The 20,980-nt window shown below is 44.5% G+C and overlaps 1 protein-coding gene across 1 annotated transcript in view; it reads right to left on the bottom strand.

The window, feature by feature from the left end:
• The window catches only part of LOC144507864 (inositol 1,4,5-triphosphate receptor associated 2-like), a 121,270-nt gene that overhangs the window by 32,864 nt on the left and 67,426 nt on the right, over positions 1-20,980 (bottom strand). The window contains exons 12-20 of the mRNA XM_078235283.1: positions 17,731-17,777; positions 17,552-17,619; positions 17,329-17,460; positions 16,255-16,352; positions 12,017-12,104; positions 6,270-6,321; positions 6,105-6,132; positions 4,565-4,705; positions 3,799-3,930 (exon numbers count right to left, since the gene is read on the bottom strand). Of these exons, the coding sequence (XP_078091409.1) occupies positions 3,799-3,930; positions 4,565-4,705; positions 6,105-6,132; positions 6,270-6,321; positions 12,017-12,104; positions 16,255-16,352; positions 17,329-17,460; positions 17,552-17,619; positions 17,731-17,777 (786 nt within the window). The remainder of the gene's footprint in view (positions 1-3,798; positions 3,931-4,564; positions 4,706-6,104; positions 6,133-6,269; positions 6,322-12,016; positions 12,105-16,254; positions 16,353-17,328; positions 17,461-17,551; positions 17,620-17,730; positions 17,778-20,980) is intronic.

Below are 20,980 nucleotides of genomic sequence, written 5' to 3' on the forward strand. Positions count from 1 at the left end.
ACTTTGGGCGGAATTTTACCGGCATGTCAGCCCGAGGTTCGTACGATCCCACCCGAGGCCAACAGAGAATGCCGTTCTCCGAGCCGAGCCTGCCCCCGGAATCGGGACAGGCGTGCCTGGAAAATTTCAGCCTTTGTGTCACAGGGAACGGGGATGTCTCTCAGTCCAAAGTGACAGCAGGAAATATTTACCACCATCATCCATTGCTAGATTAAGACCTCATTCTTTCTATTGGATGTTTTATTCATTGTCCTGGATGCAGCTGAGCTTCTCCAATGCTGTTGGAACTGCACTCATCCAGACAAGTGGAGAGTATGCCATCACACTCCCGACTTGTGCCTTGTAGATAGTGGACAGGCTTTGGAGAGTCAGGAGGTGAGTTACTCACCACAGGATTCCTAGTGTTTATATGGCTAGTCCAGTTGAGTTTCTGGTCAATGGTAACGCCCGGGAAGTTGATAGTGAAGTTATAGATACTAATACTACACATTAATTCTTAGTTGAGAGAGGCATTCACCATTCTAGACATATAAATGAATACCTTTCCCTTTAAGTGAGGAAGATACACAACCACTGGCAGTTTGCCCATTTCCAGCTCCTTAAATAACCCTCAGTGTCACCTACGAGACGTGGGCAAAGGATCAATCAGAAACAATCATGGTTATCAATTTCAGACCATCACACATCATGGTCAGCACGTTTCTGGATTTGAGAGGATATGGGCAAAACTGATGGGACTGAGTAAGTGCAAACTCCCTTTGAACAGTTGCCTACGCTTGGTGCCAATGTAGGTGGGTGGGACATACCTGCCAGCTTAGCCCCTTGTGATATAAACAGCACATCATCGAGTATGACCGCCAACATCCTGGATTTGGTGCTTCTGCCAATGCTGCTCCACTTCTGGTCTGATATGTTCAAGTAAATTACATCTCCACTTCCAGTTGTGGGGGAGGTAATGGCCTAGTGGTATTATTGCTAGATTATTAATCTAGAAACTCAGCTAATATTCTGAGGACCTGGATTCGAATCCCACCACAGCAGATTGTGGAATTTGAATTCAATTTTTAAAAAATCTGGAATTAAGAATCTACTGATGACCATGAAACCATTGTCGATTGTGGGAAAAACCCATCTGGTTCACTAATAGCCTTTAGGGAAGAAAATCTGCCGTCCTTACCTGGTCTGGCCTACACGTGACTCCAGAGCCACAGCAATGTGGTTGACTCTCAACTGCCCTCAGAAATAGCCCAGCAAGCCTCTCAGTTGTATCAATCACTACAGAGTCTCAACAAAGAACCACAGCACTTGGACTGCAGCGGTTCAAGGCAGCAGCTCACCACCACCTTCTCTAGGGCGAGTAGGGATGGGCAATAAATGCTGGCCAGCCAGCGACGCCCGTGTCCCATGAATGAATTTAAAAAAACCCTTTCACAAGAAGGTTAACTCAGTAGTACATTATCAGAAATACATCATCTGGTTTCAGACACAGAACATAACTATCATTTTCCCATTCGGACAAGGAATAAGAGGCAGATATGGATGTTTCATTATTAAAATCATGCTTTTCAAATCAATCGATTCTCTTATTAAATAGGATAGATGTGATTCAGTCCTCAAATAACTGAAAAAAGGGACATAACAACCACTATATTACAGCTGAACTGTTTGTACACGCAGAGATAAATTTCATCTCCCAAGAATGATTAGATTGGGTAGGAAGTAAAGATTCCAAAAATCTGAAACAAGAATCCAACTCACTTTGAACCTGTCCACCTCTGGTATAAATGCTGTCAGGATGAGGGTCTGGCTGCCAATCTGCTTGGTAGAGGTGGGTCGGTCAGTGAAATTTATTTTAAATCTTTCAGGGGATGAGAAAGTCACTGGATTGGGCAGCATTTGTTGCCCATCCCCAATTGTCCATGAGGTTGTGGTGGCAAAGCACCCTCTTGAACTGCTGCAGTCCATGTGGTGCAGGTACATCTGCTGTGCTGTAGGTACATCCACAGTGCAGTTAGGGAAGCTGTTCTAGGATTTTGATCCAGTGACAGTGAAGGAACGACAAGTCAGAGCGGTGAGTGACTTAGAGAGGAACTTGCAAGTGGTGGCGTTCCCGTGCATCTGCTGCCCTTGTCCCTCTAGATGGTAGAGGACATGGATTTGGGAGGTGCTGTTGAAGAAGCCATGGTGAGTTGCTGCAGTGCATCTCGTGGATGGTACACACTGCTGCTGCTACTACTATGTGTCAGTGGTGGAGGGAGTGAATGTTCAGCTTGGTAGATGGAGAGCTGATCAGGTAGGCTACTTTGTCCTGGATGGCGTCGAGCTTCTCGAATGTTGTTGGAGCTGCACTCATCCAGGCAAGTGGAGAGAATGCCATCACACTCCTGACTTGTGCTTTGTAGATGGTGGACCGGCTTTGGGGGGGGGGGATCAGGAGGTGAGTTACGAACTGTAGAATTCTTAGCCTCTGACCTGCCCTTGTAGTGGCAATATTTGTATGGCTAGCCCAGTTCAGTTTGTGGTAACCCCCAGGATGGTGACGATGGGGAGAACTCCAGCAATGGCAATGCCATTACTTGTCAAGGGGCAATGATTTGATTCTCTCTTGTTGAAAATGGTAATTTCCTGGCACTTGTGTGGCACAATGTCACTTATAATGATGCAGACATATTCTGCTGTTAGCTCTCGGGCCTTGTTTGTTTGTGAGCAAGGAGGAGCAACAGTACTTGTGTACCTCCTCACTGGTGATCTGTCTGACCCCTTGCCCTGTAATCAGACCACCCACTCCCCAGCTCACAGCAGACCACTCTGACTGTGGCCTTGTGCTGCAGGATACCACCTGACATGATAGCAGCCCGTCAACCTTGGTGTCTGGAAAACCTGCACTTTAGACCTCAAAATGGCATGCCTCTCTCCATACCTGCATGAGATGTGGCCCCCCCCAGGCTAAAATCCAGGCTATGGCTCTAGTTAGATGAATAATAAGTATTATTCGTCAGACCCCACTTGGAGTACTGTGCTCAGTTCTGGTCGCCTCACTATAGGAAGGATGTGGAAAAGATTGAAAGGGTGCAGAGGAGATTTACAAGGATGTTGCCTGGATTGAGTGGCATGCCTTATGAGGATAGGCTGAGGGAGCTCGGTCTTTTCTCCTTGGAGAGACGCAGGATGAGCGGAGACCTAATAGATGTATATGAGATGTTGAAGGACGTAGATCGGGTGGACTCTCAGAGGCTTTTTCCCAGGGTGGAAATGGCTGCTATGAGAGGACACAGGTTTAAGGTGCTGGGGTGTAGGTACAAGGGAAATGTTAGGGGGAAGTTTTTCACACAGAGGGTGGTGGGCGAGTGGAATCGGCTGCCGTCAGTGGTGGTGGAGGCGAACTCAATAGGGTCTTTTAAGAGACTCCTGGATGAGTACATGGGACTTAATAGGATGGAGGGTTATAGGTAGGCCTAAAAGGTAGGGATATGTTCGGCACAACTTGTGGGGCCGAAGGGCCTGTTTTGTGCTGTAGTTTTCTATGTTTCTATGTTCTCTAAAATCCTCTGCAGTGCCTTGGGGTGCTTCCCATGCACTCTTCCTCCTCTCCACCTCCTCCTCATTTTTACGCCCCTTGTAGCTTCCCATTACCTTTTGGATTGCCTCTCCGATGGGGATCATTGGTATTCGCCTAAACTCAGAATTCTGAGTGACAAGTAGAACGGCATCTTTTGGGTTTGAAAAATAAAACACATAATTTTCCTTATTTGGAGCACATACACCTCTGAGACTAAGGTTTTATCCAGCCACATTCACCTGGTGAATGGCCCCGAGCATTTCAGCCCGGCTAGCCACTCTGCTGGTGATCTGCATGAGCATCGTCAGACTTTTTTCCAGTTTCTCGAAGGCCTCCAGCGACTGTTCTTCTTCACACAGAGACTTCACCGTCTGTCGAGAACAGAAAAGGTGAATGAGGTTAAGAGGAGTGTGGAGGAAGAGAATGGGCCAGAACATGATGGAAAAAGGGAGAGGTAGCAAAAAAGCAAGAGAGAGAGAGAGATCACAATTCAGAACGGCCAAGGGCAAGGAAGAGTTTGTTCCAAGGAAATGGAATTATTCCTCTAATCAGTCACTTGGTCGCACCGAACTTGGATCTTGTTGAAAAGAGGGACATGTTGCCAAAGTTTTTCATCTTGCACTCACCAGGACAAATGCAAGAATACTAAATTTCCAAGGAACACAACAATTTATACTATGGAAAATGGGTGCTGATTGGTTAGCACAAGTCGACTGCAATTGGTCAAGGCATTGTTGTGGAAAAAAGTAATGGGGAACTTACTCCGATTTTCCTTGTTTGGAGAGATTAAAATGGGAGATGTGTTTAACTTGGGAAAGTCAGGGAAATTGCTAAATTTTGCTGGGTCATTTTAACCCCACCACATTTATTAGACAAAAAAAAAATAGCATGCACTGTAATTTTCCCCATGTTGTCTGGGGGGCTGGGGGCGGGGAGGGGGGGGGGGGGGTGGGGGAGGGAGAAGGGAAATTAAAACACAGTTCAGTAAATGAGCCCAGTGCTAACCTGCAACATTTGTTGACATTTCTCAATCTCTTTTTTCAAATTTGTTTCAGCTAAATCTCTGGATCTTTCCTCCAGGCGTAATCTCTTATCCAGAGTAAACATGTCACATTTGAAAGCTAACGAGAAGCGGAGAAATTCAGCCTGTATTTAAAGAAACGTCAATGTTAAAAGTAGAAAAATACACGTACATTAAAGCAACATGAGTGCATGCTTCAACACACCAGGAACACTAACTCTGGTTGGACATGTGCTGCAAAGTTTCATTATATTATTTCCCACCCCGGTCTATGGAAATTACCGAGCAGGAAAATACTAGTTGGTTTATCAAGGATGAGCCATGCACCATGATTGCCAGAGCATCATTGACACATCCCTGTTAACCCTGCCACCCCTCTCTCTGCAGCTATAAAGAGTACATGGTTCCCCACTCCACAACAGCAACTCCACTTCCATCTTAGTGAAATTGGCTGTGAAACAATTTGGAATTTCCTGAGATTGTGAAAAGGGCACTAGATAAATGTAAGTTTTCTTCCACTTTTTGACAGAATTGCTTCAAGAAGGGCAGTACAATGGCACAGTGGTTAGCACTACGGCCTCACAGCGCTAAGGACCTGGGTTCAATTCCCGGCTTGGGTGACTGTCTGTGTGAAGTTTGCACGTATGCCGCGTGTCTGCGTGATTTTCCTTTGGGTGCTCTGGTTTCCCCCCCCCCACACAGTGAAAAGATCATAGAATAGAATCCCTACAGTGCAGAAGGAGACATTTCGGCCCATCGAGCCTGCACCAACAGTCCCACCCAGGTGCTATCCCCGTAACCTCACATATTTACCTTATTAATCCACAAGACATCTCCCTAACATTAAGGAGCAATTTAGCATGGCCTTTCAACCTAACCCGCACATCTTTGACTGTCAGAGGAAACCGGAGCACCTGGAGGAAATTTATGCAGACAAAGGGAGAATGTGCAAACTCCACACAGACAGTCACCCAAGCTGGGAATCGAACCCGTGTCCCTGGTGCTATGAGGCAGCAGTGCTAACCACTGTGCCACCATGCCGCCTGCGCAGGTTAAATTGATTGGCCTTGCTAAATTTACCCTAGTTTCCGGGGCGGGGTGGGGGGGGGAAGAATTAGCAAAGTATGTGGGGTTACATGGATAGGATGGGATTGTTGTCGGTGCAGGTTCGATGGGTCAAATGGCCTCCTTCTGTACTGTAAGGAGTCTATGATTCTTAGAAAATCATTTTGGGGGTTTTCCTTGAGAATTCATGGTTTTTCTCAGTTTGTTCTCCACAATGTTTGGCAGAGGAACCTTCAATTCCTGGGAGATTCTCAAACAATCCCGGAAGTTTGTCAACCCCAACGCACTCATAATTTGGTCCAGTTTCCCCCACCCCCCCCCCAAAATAGATACACAAGAGGGAAGGACAGAGCAAGCAGGGGAGTTACTTGTGGAAGGTGACTTGCGAGCTGTCCATTTAGGAACACCGAGATTTTGCATAAAACCAAATGAAACATAACCTGTGTGATGCCAATTTACCTCCACTTCCTGTTCAGTTGCTGAGGCACTGTAGGATTGGGGGGGGGGGGGGGGGGGGGGGGGTGGAAGAATGTACAAAAAGAGTTTCAGTTTTGTATATTCCAGAATTGCAAATACACACACAACATTGTAACACCCGCAAAAACAAAATAAGTCATTTCTTACCTCTGCAAGTTGAATAGATCCTGACTTTTAGAGTCAGGTGGCGGATTAGTTCCTGTTGAGAGACAGACAGTTAATGCTGTTAATCGCTCAGAAATGACTGAAATCAAAGAAGCCAAGTTGACAGCTGTGTTTCTGGTGAAACTTTGCGATGTAACCCTGTTAATGCCACAGCACAAAGGCTTTCAATTACCTCCACCTTTTGTGTACTAATGAGAAAAAAGGAAACACTATTTCGCCAAGTGTTGCAGCCTGCCAGTCGACAAGAAATAGGAACAGGAGGAGGCCATTCAGCCTGTCGAACTTGCTCCTCCATTTAATAAGACCATGGCTGATCTCACACTCAGTCCACTTTCCTGCCTTATCTTCATAAACCTTAATTCTCCGCCTAGTTAAAAACCCATCGATCTCAGCCTCGAAAATGTTCAAGTACTCAGCCCCGACAACTTCCTGGTATAAATAATTCCAAAGATTCTCCACTCCGAGAAGGAAATTCTTCCTCAAATCCATCTTAACCGAGCGCCCCCTTATTCTGTGACTCTGCCCTCCGGTCCTAGACTCTCCCGCGAGTGGAAACATCCCCCAACATTTACCCTGTCTAACCCCCTAAGAATCTTCCATGTTTCAACCAGATCACCTCTCATTCTTCTGAGCTGCAAGGGGTACAGACCCAATCTGTTTCATCTTTCCTCACATGGCAGTCCCTCCATACCCGGGATCATCCTAGTAAACCTCCTCTGTGCTGCCTGCAGTGATAATACACATTTCCTTAAATAAGGAGACCAAAACTGTGCACAGTATTGTGAATGTGGCCTCACTGGTAGTTTGTATAGTTGCAGCAACACCTCTTTACTTTTACACTCCAGCCTCCTTGAAATAAAAGCCAGCATTCCATTTGCCTTCTCTATTACCTTGGAATTACAGGAATTGAATAACTCACTTCAAATTACAAGATCTTGGCACTAAACAACATAACTTTGTTTTTATTTCAGATTTCCAGTATCTGCAGTATTTTTTGCTTTGAGCACATACCCACCCTGATCCAAGAAACTTCCCTCGACAGACAGGATACTTCCCTCTACAGACAGGATACTTCCCTCTACAGACAGGATACTTCCCTCTACAGACAGGATACTTCCCTCTACAGACAGGATACTTCCCTCTACAGACAGGATACTTCCCGTAACCCTGGCCCAGTTACATTGAATTTAAATGCCATTCAATGTGATTTAATTCTGCCTCCCTAATTCAGAAAGTGTCACTGGGTGTCTTCAGTAACTCACCCAGTAAAAGGTGGTGACTTGTACACGGCACCCTTGACACACGATGTCCCTTTGCAGTTCCTGAGTCCGAGTCACAGGGCAAGGATTAATTTTGGAGATGGTTTTCTCTCTTGCTGAGCCGACACACCGAGAAGTGGGGCCTCAGCCAGGAAACCTGGAAGTGACGGGGTCGATTATTTTAAAGGGGCAGTGGACGAATGAGATGCAGAGGGACCATGCCTTAAAGTGACATCACAGATGGGAGTCCCCAAGGGGGAGGACACTCAGGAGGCTGCCTGCAGGGAAAGGCAGAGGTAGCAGTAGCGTGGGACTCATCCACACTGTCCCTCTTCATCCAAGAGTACTGGCATGAGTGTGACATCTCAAATCTCAGCTGTACCCTTTGATAACACTAAATGTTTGTGTGAAATGATGGAAGAATGTTTACCCTGGACTTTGGAACGTCCTTTTTGTGCTGAGGCATGGTGGTACAGTGGTTAGCACTGCTGCCTCACAGCGCCAGGGACCCAGGTTCAATTCTGGCCTCGGGTCACTGTCTGTGTGGAGTCTGCACATTCTCCCCGTGTCTGTGTGGGTTTCCTCCGGGTGCTCCGGTTTCTCCCACAGCCCAAAGATGCGTGGGTTAGGTGGATTGGCCATGCTAAATTTACCCTAGCGTCAAGGGATTAACGGTAAATGGGATTACAAGAATAGGGCTTGGGTGGGATTGTGGTCGGTGCAGACTCGATGGGCCGAATGGCCCCATTCTGCACTGTAGGGATTCTATGAAATGCAGATACTGGAGATTTAAACTGCAGGGGTTTGTTAGAAAGCCAACTCTAACTTAGGACTGGCTCTACTTTAAATATAGCACAGCGCCTGCATGTTCACCAGCTTGGCATCATAGAAACAAGGAGCCGGAGGAGGCCATTCGGCCCTTCGAGCCTGCTCTGCTATTCAACATGATCACGGCTGATCACTGATCTCAAAGCCATATTGCCATTTTCTCCCCATACTGCTTGATGCCATTAAAATCTAAAAAAAACTATCTACCCCTTTCTTGAATACATTCAGTGACTTGGCCTCCACGGCCTTCTGTGGTAGAGAATTCCACAGGTTCACTACCCTCTGAGTGAGGAAATTTCTCCTCATCTCAGTCCTAAATGTTCCATCCCGTATCCTGAGACTGTGTCCCCTGGTTCTAGATTCCCCAGTAAGAGTTTTAACACCACCAGGTTAAAGTCCAACAGGTTTATTTGGCAGCAAATACCATTAGCTTTCGGAGCGCTGCTCCTTCGTCAGATGGAGTGGAAATGTTCATTTCGACACATTTCCACTCCATCTGACGAAGGAGCGGTGCTCCGAAAGCTAATGGTATTTGCTACCAAATAAACCTGTTGGACTTTAACCTGGTGGTGTTAAAACTCTTACTGTGTTCACCCCAGTCCAACGCCGGCATCTCCACATCTAGATTCCCCAACCAGGAAAATCATGCTCCTTGCAGCTAGTCTTTCCAGTCCTGTTAGAATTTTATTTAGAATTTCTGATGTGGAAGTGTGTTCCATACCTGTACGAGTAGAAATATTTCTCAAATTTCATTCCCGAGTATCATAATCTCAGATTCCTGAAGTAGTGGAAATCGGGTGGACGGGGATAAACTCTGTTCCCCTCAATATCTTGATCAAATCCTCCTCTCGCCTTCCAGGGAATACAATTCCAGATTGTGTAATCTCTCCCTGTAATTGAACCCTTTGAGCCCACCTATCATTCTGATTAATTTGCTCTATACTCCCTCCAAGACCTCACGTATGATGCCCAGAACTGCTCAAAGTAACCATGTCTTTGTATGTCTTCTGCCCCTCCGAATTTGCTCGTTATAAAAGCCACCAGTCCAATAAAGCTTTCTGATTACTTTCTCCCCACCCCCCCACCTCCCCCACTGTCCATCATTTCCATAATTCCATCGTTTCCATAATTTCAATTAGATCCAGTGCATGACCTCACACTCGCCTACATTGAAATCAGTTTTGCTACAGTTTTGCCTATTTAATGGAATCTTTTAATTTTGCTTTGTAATTTTAGACTTTCATCTGCATCCCTTACAATTCTGCCTAACTTTGTGTCATTAGCAAATTTGGATATGCGGTTTCTTATCTCATTGTCTACATCAGAGAATAAATACAGTGAATAGTTGAGGCCCTGACTCAGACCCCTGTGGGATTACCACAAACGGCCAATTGGAATATTATTGCCAAACTCTATCTCCTCCTCTCTGCCAATTTCCACACCAGGTCAATACTTTGCCTCAAAGCCATGATTTTTTAAAAATATTTATTTTTTTACATTTTTTAGAATTCCATCCTTAAAATTACAAAGCCAGTGCTCTGAATGGACTAGGCAAACCCAAATCCATTCCTTGCTTGCTCCAAAAGCCAAATGCAAAGTCCAGTTGAATCCAGTTCATAGTCTCCACATGAGAGACAAACAAGGTCCAAGCTGATAAGGCATTGCCTCTCACCCTGGTGCATGATCTGACGCTTGATCTTAACCAAAAGGCCCCAACTTTAGCTAACAGTCTCAGAGGAGGGGCTTTCTGGAAGTCCACATGGATAGCATCGATAGATTTTCCACTGCCTCTTATTTTAGGCAGAATGTTTAGGCATTTATAACTCCATAACAACATGATAATAGTTCTGAGGAAGAGTCTATAGACTCGAAACGTTAACTCTGTTTCTCTCCTGACAGATGCTGAGTTTTTCTGGTGAACACTTATCGTTTCAGATTCCAGCGTCCACAGTATTTTGCTTATTTATAAATCCATGCTGGCTCTCTCAGATTGGCTGAGATTTTTCAAGATGGCTTTTTTTGATCTCTACTCTTTCATTGGATGTGGGCATCACTGGTTGGGCCATCATTTATTGTCGGTCCCCAATTGTCCCTTTAACTGAGTGGCTCGCTTGGCCATTTCAGAGGGCAGTTAAGAGCCAACCTCTGGAGTCACATGTAGGCCAGACTGCGTAAGGATGGCAGGTTTCCTTCCCTAAAGGACATTAGCGAACTAGATGGGCTTTTGCAACAATAGACAATGGTTTCATGGTCATCATTAGACTTTTAATTCCAGGTTTTTATTGAATTCAAATTTCAACATTTGCTGTGGTGGGATTTGAACCCGAGTCCCCCAGACCATTACCCTGGGTCTCTGACAGACTAACAAATTTGCCCAGTTTATTGTGGTCCACCTGTCTCATCGCACCAAAGTCAGTCTTATCCACATCTAGACTCTTAGCAGCCATTTTAGATTTTTCCCTTTCAAACATAAGGTTGTCCTCTATTAAGTTAAGTTTATTATGATCGCTATTAACAAATGCTCATACACTGTTAAGACTGTTAAACTAAATCTAATATAGCCCCATTGTTTCAATGACACGTTGCTGCAGGAAACAATTCCAGACACACTAAAGTAAATTCACTATCTTTTTGACATGATCTGGTCTCCTTATCACAATCTATGTCAAAGCTAAATTCATCCATTAAGAACATGCTGGTCCAATCTCTGCACTGACACAATCTACCGTTTCACAGTTGGGGGCCTGCTCACTTCTACTCCAGCCTTAAATTATTTTCTATTCCTTAATTCGATCCATAAAAGGCTTCATTGCCTACATATTTCTCATTATAACTGTTCTTACTATTTGAAGTGCTTTTGACTTCAATCACAAGTCTGCTACCCACATCATTCACCATTTTCCTTATCCATCCTACAGACTCTTTAAAATACTCATTCAAGGGATGTGTGCATCGCTGGCTAGGGCCAGCATTTATTGTCCATTCCCAATTGTCCTCGAGAAGCTGGTGGTCAGCCCCCTTGAAGTGCTGCAGTCATGTAGTGTACACCCACAGTGCTGTTAGGGAGGGAGCTCCAGGACTTTGACCCAGTGACAACGAAGGAACGGCCAATATATTTCCAAGTCAAGATGGTGAATGGCTGGGAGTGGAACTTGCAGGTGATGGTGCTTCCACGTGTCTGCTGACCTTGTCCTTCTAGATGGAAGTGGTCCTGATTTTGGAAGATGCTAAGGAGTCTTGCTGAGTTCATAATCTGGCATATTTAGCTCCCATTCCCGACCATTTTGTAGCCACATTTCAGTAATGGTTCCCATGTCAAACCCTCTAGATTGAGCCTGAAGCCATAGTTCATTCAGTTGTATCCTCTATACATTATGTTCATGCAGAAAGGAGGTTTGGTTTCAACCATAAATTTCAACCTATCTTTTGGCTTTAACGCTTTAATCATTGAATAAAAAATCTCTCTCTTTAACCAAGCATTTGGTCGCCTGTCTTAATGTCACTTTCTCAGTATCAAATGCTACTCAATAAGTCTCTTGTGAGGCAGGTTGGGGTGTTTTACCATATTGAAAATGAGCACTAGTTCTTGAATAAAAAAGAAAAAATGTTAGATTCACAATGACATTAACGTTTAATTCTTACCGTCAAGACTACAGACTGGACTACCATAGTTAGCGTGCAATTCACTGGAGCTCAATTCATCCACAGCCACAGAACCACGAGTGGCTTCCTAAGCATAAAGAGGGAAAAGGAGGCATTAGAGATTAAACTCTAGACTATCACACACAACGACTAGCTCATCTGATCATTATACAGGTATGAAAACATGACAAAAGCTCCCCATACTATGATCCACACTGATGCAGCAACTAATCTGATGTGCAAAATAAATGGCTCTTTACCTATTGGATGAAAGGACAAATAGAGCTCTCGTAGGAGCTGAAAGTAAGTGGCATAGGAGAGAGTGCAGGGACAGAGAACAATCGTGTATTTTGAGCATCTATAGGTGAGTAAGGTGCAATAAATGTCAGTATTAACATTTGAAAACAGAAACAGTTACACCATTGCTTGTTAATATTTCTCCACATGTAGATTGCTTAGAGGCCAATTTTTACTAAGATATCTTACTGGTAATACAGTTTGAAAAGTTCTCAAAACAGATCCCCACATAGAAGCATAGAAAATAGGAGACCATTCAGCTCTCCAAGCCTGCTCCACCATACATGATGATCATGGCCAATCATGACCCCCACATAGAAAATAGGAGCAAGAGCCTTCGAGCCTGCTCTGCCATTCATTATCATGGCTGATCATCCAATAGCCTGATCCCGTCTTCCCCCCCATACCGTTTGATTCCTTTTGCCCCAAGAGCTATATCTAACTCCTACTTGAAAACATACAATGTTTTGGCCTCAACTACTTTCTGTGGTAACGAATTCCCCAGGCTCACCATTCTCTCATCAGTCCTAAATGGTTTACTCTGTATCCTCAGACTGACACCTGGTTTTGGACTCCTCCACCATCAGGAACATCCTTCTCGTATTTGCACTGCCCTAATCTTGTTAGAATTTTATAGGTTTCTATGAGATCCCCCACCCCTTTCTTCTGAACTCCAGCGAATATAATCCTAACTGACTCAATCTCTCCTCACACATCAATCCTGCCATCCCAGGAATCAGTCTGGTAAACCTGTGCTATACTCCCTCTGAAGCAAGAGCATTCCTTCCTCAGATAAGGAGCCTAAAACAGCACACCATATTCCTGGTGTGGCCTCAACAAGGCCCCGTATAATAGCAGGACAGCCCTGCTCCTGTACTCGAATCCGCTCTACATAAAAGGCCAACATACCATTAGCCTTCTTTACCACCTGCTGCACCTGCATGTATGCCTTCAACATCTATGAGGCCACCCAGGTCCCGTTGTACATTTCCCCCTCTCAATTTATAGCCAGATAGTAATCTGCCTTCCTATTTTTGCTACCAAAAAGTGAATAACCTCACATTTATCCACATTATACTGTATCTGCCATGCATTTTCCCACTCATTCAGCTTGTCCAAATCACACTGAAGCAACCATGTATCCTCCTCACAGCTCACCGTCCCACCCAGCTTTGTGTCATTTGCAAATTTGGAGTACACTTAGTTTCCTTATCGAAATCATTCATATACATTGTGTACAGCTGGTGTCCTGGCAACGATTCCGGCGGCACCCCACCAGTCACTGCCTGCCATTTGGAAGAAGATCCATTTATTCCTACTGTTTCCTGTCTGCCTACCAATTTTCCATCCATCTTAATACACTGCCCCCAATCCCACGCACTTTAATTTTACATGCTACATGTCTGAGCAGATATCGTTGGAGTTTAGAAGGCTGAGGGGAGATCTTATAGAGACATATAAGATAATGAAGGGGCTAGACAGGGTAGAGGCAGAGAGCTTCTTTCCACTTAGAAAGGAAACAAGAACTAGAGGACACGGCCTCAAAATAAGGGGGAGTCAGTTTAGGACAAAGTTGAGGAGGAACTTCTTCTATCAGAGGGTAGTGAATCTCTGGAATTCTCTGCCCATTGAAGCAGTGGAGGCTACCTCGTTAAATATGTTTAAGTCACAGGTAGATAGATTTCTGATCAATAAGTGAATTAAGGTTATGGGGAGCGGGCGGGTAAGTGGAACTAAACCACTATCAGATCAGCCATGATCTTATTGAATGGCGGGGCAGGCTCGAGGGGCTAGATGGCCTACTCCTGCTCCTATTTCTTATGTTCTTATGTTCTTATTGTGCAACATAGAGTGTCTCCTTCTGTGATTAGCTGTTAGTTCCGAGATCAATATCCTCCCTGTAAATTAAAGCTGCTCCGACACTCTTGGATAGAAAGCATCAGGAGGCATAGTGACCAGAGGACAGAGTCACAGTATATTTGGACTGCACTGCCTGAAAATGGTGGCAGTAGCACATTCAGGAGTAACTTTCAAGAAGGAATTAGATACATAATTGAAAAGGAGGGGTATGCAGGGTTATGAGGAAAGAGCAGGGGTGTGGGATGAATTGGATAGCATTCTGCAATTGGGTTGTACTTGCTGAACAATCCTGAGTGTGTTAATAGCTGCATTAACAACCAATTTAAGGTCATCAGTTGAACTCAATGTGGCTCATTTACATTTGCTAGAAGTTATACATTCACACTCAGGGACCCAGTCTCTGCAAACAAGAAGAATGTGTTCAAATCTGGGTTTGTTAATTGTTCAGAGGCTTAGGGAGCCTATAATTTCCTGCTGCTTTTTCCATGGCAACATTTTGGTCAGAGTTGACTTGCCAACCAATCAGCACCCATTTGCTCCTGTAGCATGTACTATTACGCTCGCCTGAAATTTGGTATTCTTGCATTTGTCCTGATGAGTGCAAGATGAAAAGATTCAGCAAAATGTCTCCCTTTTCAGCAATTACTTAGCTCTTTGAGAGCGTGGGATCCTTGATTATGCAGCCAGCACGCTTCCCGGACATACTCTCTTCCACCTTCTTCCGTCGGGAAAAAGATACAAAAGTCTGAGGTCACGTACCCATCGACTCAAGAACAGCTTTTTCCCTGCTGCCATCAGACTTTTGAATGGACCTACCTCGCATTAAGTTGACCTTTCTCTACACCCTAGCTATGACTGTAACACTACATTCTGCACACTCTCATTTCCTTCTCTATGTACGGTATGCTTTGTCTGTATAGCGCGCAAGAAACAATACTTTTCAATGTATATTAATACATGTGACAATAATAAATCAAATCAAAAAGCTAGCACAGGCAAAGGCGGCCAAACAGCCTCTTTCTGTGCAGTATGATCCAGTGAAGGGGCAAAGGAGGGAGCATCAGTGCTGGATTAAGGAGGGAGCATCAGTGCTGGATTTAGGATCAAGCTTATTGAGATACAACTTGGGGCCTTACACAATGAGCAGGAAAAATGCCAAGGATAGATCTCTGGGTGACTCCAGAGATAGTGGAGGCGGCGGCGAGAGAGGAGAAGACAGGAAAATCCCAGACCTGAAAGGTGAAGGTAAGTAGCCGGAAGAGAATGATAAGGTCAACTGTGTCAAAGATTGTAGGAAGGTCGAGAAGGATGAGGAAGATGTAGCGTGGTCACAGACCTTTGATTCTGTTGGTTACCATACTATGGTAGGGACAGCAAAGGGTTGTTTTGGTATTTTATTTCTACATTGAAGCAGGGCTTTGATGGGTTTAAGCTTGTAACTTGGCTCCTAGTTATTAACCTTTAGTGCTGATTAACGTAAAGTGCAACTAGATAACATTGGGGTTCCAAATGCTTGAAAAATGTTAACCTGTGTGAAACTGAGGTGTATTCCAGACTAATTTAAATATAGGGAAGGAAAACAGAAGGAAAATTGGACAAGGATTTGAGAGGCAAGGTTCTCAAGGATATTGGACAGGAAAAGGAGTTAGGCAAGAGGATGGACTTTTAAGGATGGGTACGATAACAAGGGGATCTGATCAAGGTATATACAATTTTAAAAGGGATTGATAAAGTAAATGTAGTCGGTGCAGACTCGATGGGCCGAATGGCCTCCTCCTGCACTGTAGGATTCTATAATTCTATGATTATCTGATTGAATGGCGGAGCAGGCTTGAAGGGCTGAATTTGCCTACCTCTGCTCCTAATTCCTATCCTCCTAACTATTTATAAAAAAGGGAGGGAGACAGTATCTGAGGAGGGAAAACCTCTCGTGATGTTACACAAGCTCAGATTGATAGATTTACCACACAAGTAACATTTCATGCAGCGATCAGTTGGGTTCATTTTAAAATACTGGGGTTCCAAAGCACCCGCATATTTGGGAGATTGGAGTTAGATTTAATAAAAGCATATTTTCATACCAAGTTTATTTTTACTTTAGCTCTTGACCCGGGTTGATCCCTTTTGAAGTTAACAAGCTTGGAGATGAGCTGACTGGTATCCATGGCAACTGGGCCGCCTTTGGAAATAAAATTTCAGTCAATTCTTCACAACCATCATCTTCAACACAAGTAAACATTACAATTATTTTCTTGAGAAAGCAACCTGGCAAGAATCTTATACTGTGGAGATTCCCGTGTTGGACTGGGGTAAACACAGTAAGAAGTCTAACAACACCAGGTTAAAGTCCAACAGGTTTATTTGCTATCAATGGAACTGGAAGATCTTGCCAGCTCGAATGGCTGGAAAATTCCAGCCAGGTGACTATGTTGGCAATTATGATTGACACAGGTCTCCACTCCCTCCCTACCGGATACAACCACTGACATTTCTACAACTAAGCAGGCTGGTACGCAAGTCTAAAGTTCAGAAACACGGAGAAATGGCACCATATCTATCCTGCCAATAAACCACTAAAGATTATTTTCTCAAATAAAGAAAATCGTACTCAAGTTACCGCAAATGGTAGAATACAGTTTGCTGGAATAATGTCTGGAAGTCTGTAGATTCAAAATCCATAGAATCCTTACAATGCAGGAGGAGGCCATTTGACTCATCAAGTCTGCACTGACTCTCTGAAAAAGAATCTTACCCAGGCCCACCTCCTGCCCTATTCCCTGTTACTCTACCCATTTACCATCACCTAGCCACCTAACCTGCACATCTTTGGACACTAAGGGCAATTTAGCATGGCCAATTCCCATAACCTGCACATCTTTGGACACTAAGGGGCAATTTATCATGCCCATCCACCTAATCTACACATCACGGGACTGTGGGAGAAAACTGGAGCGCCCGGAGGAAACCCACACAGACACGGGGAGAATGTGAAAACTCCACATAGACAGTGACCCAAGGCTGGAATTGAACCCGGGTCCTTGGCGCTGTGAGGCAGCAGTGCTAACCACTGTGCCGCCAAAAAAGCTAACAAATGACAAACAAATAGTGGTTACAGAAATTATTGTTCAAACTGATGCAAATCGAGATCAGTTTACCTGAAGCACCATCTTTAATTGTGTCACACACATCGTCATGCTTTTCACCAACTACGTCAAGTGTTTTTATCGTTTCCTGGAGTTGCAAGCCATTGTCAGGTTGCTTTGTGGAAGTATGAGGTGCACTGGGCCCTGTACCAAGCATACAAGATATTAAACCTGCGAGAGATAGGGGCTGACCACTGCTTTAAAATAACATTGACGGTGCTTGGGAGTTGCTTACCGGACATGGAGGAGTTTTCTGGGGTGATAATGCAAGGTATGTTAAGCTGGTGCTGTTTAAGGTCTTCACTGGAAAATGATTCAGTTACAAGATTATTTCTGGATGCCAAGCAACATAGAAATGTAACATTTCATTGTATGTAAAATATAAGACACCATTGGTGGGTAACTAAGTCTTACCTGGGTTGAAGCAGATCGCAACTGTCCACGTCCTTACCAGCTGCTGCCTGTAAAGAAAGCATTTATATTAAATTTCTTCTACAAGATGCACTGCAGGAACTCACCAACGTCCCTTATGCAGCACCTTCCAAACCCACGTCCTCCATCACAAAGCAACGCCTGCTTCTATTTTCTATGTTTCTATGAAAAGAAATAACTTTAATTTCTAACTCATCACTCTTTCAGTTCCAAATAAGCAACATTATCTTACAGACTCAAAATTTCGCTTTAAACACAGTTAGCAACCATAAATAAGCTTGCTACAAGGAGTGTAGTTGGTCTCAAAGTTTTCAGAGACTTTGAGTTTCAGAGCAACTTGTAGACTTCTGTTTGCAAACAAACCCCAGTCAGAACTGAAAGCTGCTTTTCTGGTACAAACTTGGCTCCACCTATTAACCACATTATCACATGACCCTGTCAATCAACCTAATCAAAAACCCCAGGGGACATTTCATCTATAAACAAAGGTCCATTAGCTCTCTCCTAAGTAAACACCACAGGACTAAAATAAGTAATTATCCTGCTCTCCCAGAATTGAAGCTGCATTCCCGCCAGACATACTGACTGCCTGTAGAAAAAAAAAGCTGAATTTTAAAACATTCCCCTTTTAAAAAAAAACTACAGCAAAAGCACACAACCACAGTTGAATTGCACCATCGTAATTCACTAAAATCTCTATTAACTTTTGGGGAACCCAAGCATTGACTCTTGCCAGCCCATGTCCAGCTCAGCAGGAGTTTGCAAACCCGAAGAGGCAAAAAGAGACTTACATGAAAAAATAAATGTATTTCATCATTGATGACGAACTTAAGTCGCTGCCACTTCCAGTCCCACTTTGATATTCACAGAAATTGCCTGCTACTTGGAGTAAGGCTGCAGTAGTTTGGCTTCTAGTACTTAAATCTGATCAAGACATTTTAGCCCAAGAGGCAAAAGGACATAAATCTTAGCTGCCAGAATCAAAGCCTGACCACAGAGCCCACCCATCAATATGGTTCCAATGTGGGAACCACTATCCACTGCATAGACTACGAATGTAAATCATTGATTAAGTGGCATGGTGGCACAGTGGTTAGCACTACTGCCCCAAAGCACCAGGGACCCGGGTTCAATTCCCGGCTTGGGTCACTGTCTGTGTGGAGTCTGCACATTCTCCCCGTGTCTGCATAGGTTTCCCCCCCACAGTCCAAAAGATGTGCTGGTTAGGTGCTAAATTCTCCCTCCGTGTCCCTGAACAGGCGCCGGAGTGTGGCAACTGGGGATTTTCACAGTAACTTCATTGCAGTGCTAATATAATCATAGAAATCATAGAAACCCTACAGTGCAGAAGGAGGCCATTCGACCCATCGAGTCTGCACCGACCACAATCCCACCCAGGCCCTACCCCCACATATTTACCCTGCTAATCCCTCTAATCTCTGCATCTCAGGACTCTAAGGGGCAATTTTTAACCTGGCCAATCGACCTAACCCGCACATCTTTGGACTGTGGGAGGAAACCGGAGCACCTGGAGGAAACCCACACAGACACGAGGAGAATGTGCAAACTCCACACAGACAGTGACCCAAGCCGGGAATCGAACCCAGGTCCCTGGAGCTGTGAAGCAGCAGTGCTAACCACTGTGCTACCGTGCCGCCCTATACAAGTATAATACTACTTGTGACTAATAAATAAACTTTAAACTAATTATTGGTGCAGTGTCCGTGTCTAAGACTTCAAATCATAGATTCATAAAATCCCAAGAGTGCAAAAGGAGGTTATTTGGTCCATCAAGTCTGCACCGACTCTCTCTGTTAGAGTACCTTACCCAGGGCCTTTTCCCCATCCTACCCCCATAATCCCACACATTTACCATGGCTAATTCACCTATTCGACACATCTTGGGACACCAAGGGGCAATTTACCATGACCAATCAAACTAACCTGCACATCTGTGGGCGGGGGGGGGGGGGGGGGGGGGGGGGGGGGGGGGGGAGAAACTGGAGCACCCGGAGGAAACCCGGGCAGACATGGAGGGAATGAACAGACTCCATACAGACAGGCACCCAAGGCTGGAATTGAACCCAGGTCCCTGGCACTGTGAGGCAGTAGTGCGAACCAATCACTGTGCGGATAAGGGCAGATTTGATAAGAATGTTAAATTGAGGACTGATGGTGGAGTATTCCACTGGCAGGGTGGGCGATGGTGCTTGGTAATCGGAGGTCACAAATTTAAGATATTTGCCTAAAGAATTAATTCATTTCTACACAGTGAGTTGCTGTGATCTGGAAGGCGCTGCCTGAAAGGGTGTTGGAAGCAGATTCAATATAACCCCAAAAGCACAAGTTATATAGCCGTGAAAAAGAAAACTAATAGTGGGACGGATTGAATAGCTCTCAAAGAGAGATAGCACAGAGTTAAGGGACCTCCCCCTGTGCTATATTATTTGCTGATGTGGAGATGCCGGTGTTGGACTGGGTGGACACGATGAGAGGTCACATGACACCAGATCATAGTCCAACAGGTCGATTTGAAATGACTTCCTCAGGTGAAGTGGAATGAAGTGCTCCAGTGTATACAGGCAGCGTGACGACTGCCCGACACCAACAAGTAATCAAGAACGTCAAAGGATAAGCACAGATAGTGTAGGACAACTGAATAACAAGTCTTAAATGCAGCCCTGACTGAGGGTCATCTAAACTCGAAACGTTGGCTCGATTCTCTCTCCACAGGTGCTGTCAGGCCTGCTGAGATTTTCCAGCATTTTTGTGTTGAATAACAAGTCTTTCTAGGTAATCACGAGTGCTAGTGGATAAATGTAAGCAGTTAAGTATAATCAGTTTGTGTGAGGTTGTGTAACAAGTGAAGGGATGACCCAAGAACCAATAATTTAAGGCAGAGAGATAATTACAAATAATCAAAGTGTAAGATGGTGCTAAACACCATATTGGTGTTTGCAGCGTGCAAACTGGCTGTTCAGTTACCCAATTTGCAACAATGAGCACACTGAACAAATACTGCATTGGTTGTAAATTTCTTTCTGGGGTGTCCTCATTATAATCAGTGCAACATCGGCACATTTTACAAGGCTGTAAACTAAACAAACTCCTCCCTGCATTTTACGGATGAAAATCTCCAGAGATTCTTCCTTTTTGCTAGCCATTAACTTCAGTGGCAGAGATGAGCAAATCTCTGGGTACAACACAATTGTGTTTCTCCCCCTATTATTTC

This window comes from Mustelus asterias, chromosome 19 (assembly GCF_964213995.1).
Source record: "Mustelus asterias chromosome 19, sMusAst1.hap1.1, whole genome shotgun sequence".
NCBI classification, from domain to species: Eukaryota; Metazoa; Chordata; class Chondrichthyes; order Carcharhiniformes; family Triakidae; genus Mustelus; species Mustelus asterias.